Source organism: Penaeus japonicus, unplaced genomic scaffold, assembly GCF_977035675.1.
Source record: "Penaeus japonicus unplaced genomic scaffold, GWHDUDI00000001_assembly GWHDUDI00000018, whole genome shotgun sequence".
Taxonomy (NCBI): domain Eukaryota; kingdom Metazoa; phylum Arthropoda; class Malacostraca; order Decapoda; family Penaeidae; genus Penaeus; species Penaeus japonicus.
Window position 1 is genome coordinate 14,071,199 of NW_028234420.1, and position 7,500 is coordinate 14,078,698.

At 35.4% G+C, this 7,500-nt stretch overlaps 1 protein-coding gene across 2 annotated transcripts in view; it reads left to right on the forward strand.

Moving 5' to 3' along the window:
* The first annotated feature begins 1,673 nt into the window (after window positions 1–1,673).
* Window positions 1,674–7,500, forward strand: part of egg (SET domain bifurcated histone lysine methyltransferase eggless) — a 16,556-nt gene continuing 10,729 nt past the window's right edge. For both annotated transcript variants that reach the window (XM_043022697.2, XM_043022699.2), the window contains exons 1-7: window positions 1,674–1,883; window positions 3,918–3,984; window positions 5,096–5,247; window positions 5,933–6,090; window positions 6,401–6,556; window positions 6,706–6,803; window positions 7,242–7,295. In XM_043022697.2, the coding sequence (XP_042878631.1) occupies window positions 3,952–3,984; window positions 5,096–5,247; window positions 5,933–6,090; window positions 6,401–6,556; window positions 6,706–6,803; window positions 7,242–7,295 (651 nt within the window). In that variant the 5' untranslated portion in view covers window positions 1,674–1,883; window positions 3,918–3,951. The remainder of the gene's footprint in view (window positions 1,884–3,917; window positions 3,985–5,095; window positions 5,248–5,932; window positions 6,091–6,400; window positions 6,557–6,705; window positions 6,804–7,241; window positions 7,296–7,500) is intronic.

Below are 7,500 nucleotides of genomic sequence, written 5' to 3' on the forward strand. Positions count from 1 at the left end.
AATGGATATCGGACAACACACAAAATTATTATTATTTGCAAACATTATAGGTAAATAATACTTAACTCAGGTATTTTATTGTTTTACATGAGTTACCGACTTGATTTACTTCAGTTTTCTCTGAAGAGACCACTTGCTGCCCATCAAACGCATTACTCTGATTGTGACTATATACTTCAATAGCCTTTGATTACCAGTCTGCCCTGAGATTGAACATAAAAATACACCCAATATACTTTTTGTTGTTTAAATGTTTTACATGTCAAACACTTTGTAAATTCATTTTCTTACGAGTTAAAAAGTAAATGTAATCCAAGCCAAAGGATTCAAACAATTATTTACCACCCATTTATCAAAGCTACATATGGTGGTATTTGTTTTATATTTTCACGCATGAAATGGAGTCTCGAAATATGCAGTATATTATACATTATAATCTTACTTCAATGTTACATAAATTTTGTTGCAAACCATCATTGAGATACTCTTTAAACGGTTCAATGAGACATAAAATAAAAATCAAGAAAATATTTGGCAATTTCGCCATTCGGCGATGGTTCGCGCATGCGTGTTGGCGCCCCAACAGGATAGGTTGGTACGCGTGGGCGGGTGATGCTCTTTGGCAATAGAACTTGAAATACGACAGCAAATTATTGCGAGTTTTTGGCAGTTATTGCAGATAATGACGCTGCAGATAAGGCCTATATGTGTGTGTGGTTTCCTTTTAACTGCTGCAGTTTCCTATCAAATCAATGGCAATCCCTTGGTTTGCATGACTGACGAACCTCTAGCTCGGAACTCCCGTTTTTTATGTTAAACAGAAAACGGGATCGAAATGCAGTGTTGGGTGACTGGGGGAAGTTTTGGACCGATATGTAAAGAATATCAGGATTTTTTAGTTGGGAAACGTCGACTGTTTTGTTTGCGACGAATTTAGCATTGATAAAGGGAATGTTGGGGGACTATTATGTTCTAATTTCCGTAATGGACATTCATTCGAACTTTCATGTAATATTTGATTCATCATATTGTTACTGGAAATGAGCTACCACTTTTTGTTGCTATGTTGATATACTTCTTGCATAACCACATTGTAAGTTTTATTCATCTATCCATATTGTTTGGTGTAAGCCTGCATATTACTAATGGCCCCCGGTACTTTATCATCACTTAATCGAGTCATTAATGTCAATAAACCGCAACATACTGATTATTATGAAAGCTACTATCACACCTACATGCAATATGATGTTATGTAACAATAATATTCTAAAGCCACTGAATGGTTTCATATCGGCCTGCTCTGAAAATTGCCGGTTGATATCTGCGGAAATCAATAACCGGTTGCCGGGCAAGTAGATAATTTGGGAAAGTTTTTTTTGTTCAGTGTTCGATGTAAAATACAGATGTAATATTATATCATACAGCTTTTTTTAAAAGTCTCACATACATTTGTATTGAAATTTTGAGAGCGACGCATGGGGGGGGGGGGCGAATACCATATGCATCTATCAGGATGACGATACACCATAAGTTACTTACCTTTACGAATATCTATCATCGACATTACCCATAAATACACTCCTCTATATCCTCGCAAATTCAAAGAATCGAAAGGATTTCCCGCCAATGATAACCTTTTCAAAATATTGCAGTGTGTGGTGAGTGTCATCACCTTGAAAAAAAACAAAAACAAGAACGGCGTCGTGTCCTAGAAGCGATAATACAAAAATCTGAAAGATAGCTTGCCTACCGTAATTATAGCAAACTTCGAAGGATAGACTAAGCTCTTGTGATAGACGGGAAGGTATATTGAGTTGAGAAACGCACTGTTATTCAAATTAAGCCGAGGGTTTAGTTGGAAAAGCAAATTCGAAATCAAGGTAGGTCCTGTACAACCCCTTTCGTGTTTTGGTTTTTGTATCTGAGATTAAGGTTGCCTCTCTTAACCCTCTTTGACTCTGCTTGTCACTTTGCAGATGAATTTTATCATTTGAGAAACACAATTTCTCAATGGTTTAACGCTAATTTTGGGGAAATTTGGTCATTCTATGCTTAAGTTGTGCATTGTCAATACTGATGAAGTGATGTCAGCTTCCCAGTACAAGATAAACTAGATAAAATCTACAAATTGACGAAGTCTAAGGCAGTTTTGTGTGATATTTCAATTGTAAGTTATATATTCCATAAATTATAACCGACCACATGCAATGCTACGAATCAACCAGCCGATTACCCCATTAGCAGCGGATGGCTTGATTTGGTGCAAAGGCAGAGTCGGTGATAGATGCAGTTGGCATCATGCCAGACATGTAAAACAGTATCCTACTGCACAGAACTTTTTTTAATACCGCGACCAATGGGTTAAAGTCACCATTTCATAATCAGCCAATGAAAATAATATCTTTGTCTCTCTCAAGAAATGAACACCAAAAGACCATCAGGCTTACTAATTTACTTAAAATGCCGAGGCTGCTAGATACCACTAACAAGATTTTGTCTATATGAATTACAGAACTTGTAGACCTCTCTGGCAATTTTTGTTTATACAAGGAACACCATTATTATTGCCGTTTGTGGTTTCTGTAGTCCAAAACTAATATGTCTGGACAGTAGAGATCAAAAGTTATCCATTAATCCCAAATTTCATAGTATTAGTAGCATTTAGCTTTTCTTTAGAATGATGTCCTATCACGTTATGGCCTCATCCCATAGTAACATACGTATCTACTCGGTGATTTTGCATCTATATAGACACATTTTTCTAGGCTTGTCCAAAGAAATTAAAATAATACAAAAAATACAAAAAACGCCTCACAGCATAGAATTGGGCGGGTAAAAAGCACTCTGTAGCAGCCAGCATTAGGCAAATAATCACCCAAACGCAAATGGGTTAAAGGACACCCATGCTTCTGCCATTATACTCAATGAATGTTTTTTAAAATGGAACTGTTTTCTCATAATCATATTGTCTAAATTTATCCAAATCCGCTTAAAACTTGGTGTGGTGGAAAGCCTACAGTCGGAAGTCTAACTCAGTAGTGATACAGTGACAGGTGATCACTGTTGTCCTTTGCCAGATCATTAACAGGTGGTCTGGCATGCCACTTTTAGAGATTTACTCCTTTATTTTTAAGGTGTATTTATGATATGAATAGATTGCAACAGAAATGGAGGTTAGATATAGTAAAGTCACGATGACACCCATCAGAAAAAGAAATTTCATTTTGATTTGCTTTCTATAATTAATATAATCTTTTTTCCTTCTTATTTTTATTTTAGCTTTATCTTAGAATTAGCTATCAGTTCTATGTATCGCTATCCTGTTTACCTTGTACAAAATGTATATCTTAAACAGTAAATGTAGCCTTTTTTTTTATTATTACCACCAATTTCTTTTATAGGATTCATGTTTAAGCTTGATTGCCTTCATATTCAAGTTTTATTCCATTGAACTAATGTATCCACTTGTGGATGATTACCGTGTGTTCTTTTCCCTATCCCTGGCTTCCATTCTATCTTTCATTCTCTCTCTCTCTCTCTCTCTCTCTCTCTCTCTCTCTTTCTCTCTCTCTCTCTCTCTCTCTCTCTCTCTCTCTCTCTCTCTATCTTTATCTCTCTCTCTCTCTCTCTCTTTCTCTCTCTTTCTCTCTCTCTTCTCTTTTCTCCTCTCTCTCTCTCTCTCTCTCTCTCTCTCTCTCTCTCTCTCTCTCTCTCTCTCTCTCTCTCTCTCTCTCTCTCTCTCTCTCTCTCTCTCTCTCTCTCTCTTTCTCTCTCACTCTCACTCTCACTAACTATCTATCTATCTCTATATCTTTATCTCTATCTCTATCTCTCATCCCTCCCCTTCATCTCATTCTGTCTTTCAAAATACCTTCTGATTTTGATTTTCTTATTAATGATTGTGACTTTTACAGATGAGGTTGTAAACGACAATCCGCAGCAAGAATCATGGCTGAAGTTATTGACCTCTCCGATGATGATGTAAGGATGATGTTTATGAAATCGTACAAATATTCACCACCCAGACAAGCTCAGGTTGATGACCCTTCATAAGGTTCTTTTGGGTTGTTGATTCTTTGAAATGTGACATATGCGTCGATATTGTTCATGAAAACTTGACTTTTAAAATTCAGAGGATATTTTTTCTTTTATATACTTTGCATAGGACCTGACACGGAAAATTACATGTCAGCTTTTATACACTGGCATAGGAACTACTCACCTGACTAATTATAACTGAATGGTCCTGTCAGTGACTGTATATATAAGAAATAACTAAATAGTTATCATCCATCCTCATTTCCCTAAATCACATGAAGTCAAGTTGCATTATATATTATGTAAAATACTACCAGTGATTGCCATCTGTCAATTCCACTGTCTTATATAAACATTCAGTTGGAGTGATCACATTCATGGGGTTATTGATGTATGTATTTAATGATTAATAAAAATCATATCAGAGTTGGCTTATAGGTTTGTAAAAGCATGATGGTCTTACTAGTAGTATTTTTTAACATTAATATTACATGTATTGTGAGAGTCGTTTGCAATTCTTCAAAAATAGTTAGGTTTAGGAATATAAAAAGGGGACGACTTGCACAAGTTATATATATATACGATTTAAGTTAGTAGTCATTTTGAGATATTTTATAAAATCCTTGTGATTTTATTGCTGTCACTAAACAAATAACTTGTGATGCTTCACAATTTTGCCTTATTTAACTGGGATATTCCATCAGTAGCAAATCCAGAAAATCTAACAGGGTGTAGCTGAAATTGACTAGCATCAAAAGTTAGATTCCATAAGCTAGGGGCTTTGCAATGTGCATCAACTCTCTAAGGAGGAAGGTCTAGCATTTTAGTGACAGTTCCCAATCACTTTTATGTTGATGAATCTTATCACATGACATTATTAGTACATAGGAGATCCAGGTTCTTATATGAGGAAAGGAGTTACCTATCTACATATGTATGTGTTTATAAGCAGATACAATTTCAGCCAATATTTTGTAACCAAATTTAGTATAACTATAAATCACCAAGGTATTTCTATATCTCTAGTTTTATTGTTATTCATCTGATTTTTCAGATTTTGGTGGATGAGGTGGCTATTAGTAAAGTTGTGCCTCCTACGCTGAAGAGGCCCTTCAGATGCCTCAACTCAGACTGCCGCTCTGAGAAAGATTTACTTCGGGCAGATAAATATATCCGCAGATTTTATGGGGTCCTATCATATCCAAAGTAAGCATTCTAACCCATCCATATCAGGTTTTGTTAATCATATTATATATTTATCCATTTATTTACCCTTTCTAATGGTATCAAGGCCAGCATAATTGCTATCCCAAAGACAATCAAGTTTGCCCATTAGGTAATCAGTATTATCAACCTATGTGTTAGTACATAGGAGATCCAGGTTCTCATATGAGGAAAGGAGTTACCTCATAGCTGACAGAGGCCGTGCCGCCTTGTGCATATAGCCCAGGCAAAGCGACATCTTCGTAAATCTGTCTGAACTGAACTGAACTATGTGTTAGTACTACCAGGGATTTGGTAATTTTGCAATCCCTAGATATGATGCAAGAAATTGCTTGATTTTATTATATTTTATATTTCTACTAAACAACCAGTATTTACTTGATTGATATCATCTTAACCTGTTAATGACTGGGGCAGACTTGGCTCTGCCTGGACATTCCACCAGGGTATTTCAAAATGCACAGGCCAGCTGCTGCTGCATGACCGATAACCAGGTGAGACAGCCAGACAAATACCATGACATGGCTTCACATCTGCGGAAAAACCAGCCAAGCCATGACGTGAATGTCAAGTCACCTGTCGTTAAGGGGTTAAGTTGTATATCATTTATACATGTTATCATTTCTCATTATGCAAATAAAAAAGAATTGTATAATTCTAAAAACAGAAAGAAACGAGTGTGCCACAACTGCACCGTAGAGGCTAAAAATCAACAAGACTCCCTAATTGACACATTAAGATCGGGACGGCTTCTGCTGGCTGAAAAACTTCCACCTCCAAGAGAGACTGTGGTGCTCACAGACTCCGACTCTGATCCATCGGACAGTAAGTATAAGATTATGCATTATATCTTGGGAATTTATTGTTGTGTGTGTGTATGCTCATTGTGTATTTGATATTGTCATACTTGTCATGTTTTTATGTTTGTTTGTTTTTGTTTTGTTTTTTTCATATATTCTTATTTATTTATATTTTTACTATCATCAACATTTTTATATTTTTATAATTGATTTTAATCATGTTTTCTCTGATTGTAGTATCAGCATAAGCATTGATGTAGTTAGAATAACTGTCATTAGTAATTTCATAAGAATTTGCACTTGCTTTTCAATGGAACACCTCAAACATTTTGCAGATGAAAAACTTAGCGACGATTCAGATTACGAGTTCGCCACCGAAGATGGAAAAACCATTGAAGACACAATTGCCGAAATCACCCAAGAACTCGGCTTGGACACCCAGATAACAGACGGCATGAAGCACCTTGAGGAGCGGTTCCTGGCCTTAGAAGGTTAGCAATTTCCACCTGTATGAATCTCATGGGGAGGGACAATTATGAATTTATGTACAGTTTAATCTCATTGCAATTTTGTTTTTTTTTATAACTTTGTATCCGTGACATTTGTAATATGTATATTATTTTTTCTTTCTTTCTGACAGAGGGTTATGGAAAACAAAAAGAAGAATACGAGAATATTGAGTCTCAACTTGATAATTTGCGCAAAGATTTCTACAATAGCTTCCGGCCAGAGATCATGGTATGTAGTTTATTATGCATCTTATATTTTATAAATGTTACTGTTTTTGTGTGTGCTTTAAATTTCACATATAAGTAGGATTGAAAAAAATGGAAAAGTTAAAATCAGAGTAAGTTAATTTGATGTACTTGAAATATACAATGGGGATATTTGTCACTTCAAGGATAACTTGTTCAATACTGTGATTCTCATCCAATAGCTATTTGGTTTCAGGGGATGGATTCATAGTCAGGAGGAATTAGGAAAGGGGATACTTAATTCACTCTAGTTTTATGGGTGTATTAGTCTTAAATTATGCCGTTGTCCTTCGCATGTATAGAATAGTTTATGCAGTAGTGAGTGTCTTTTCAGTTCCTTTTAAGTATCTGTTAGTTATATCAGTCTAGGTAGGCATAGTTTAATTGTTTAAAGTAACCAAAAATTGCATATATTCCACAGTGGCAGAAGGCTCTTGACATTGGTCCTTCTGGAACAGTGGTGCACCAAGAACTGGTAAGTTGTTGATGTTTTAAATTCTGTTTACATTGATTTCTATGATGTGTAGTATGAAAATGGTTATGCAATATTTACTGAATTAATTTTGCTTTCTAAATTGGAAATATGATTTCTAGCTGATATTCCTTTTTAACTGAAGGTATGTTTAAGAATCAAAGTTATTAATGAATGAGAATATTTATCACTTCATGCAATTTATATT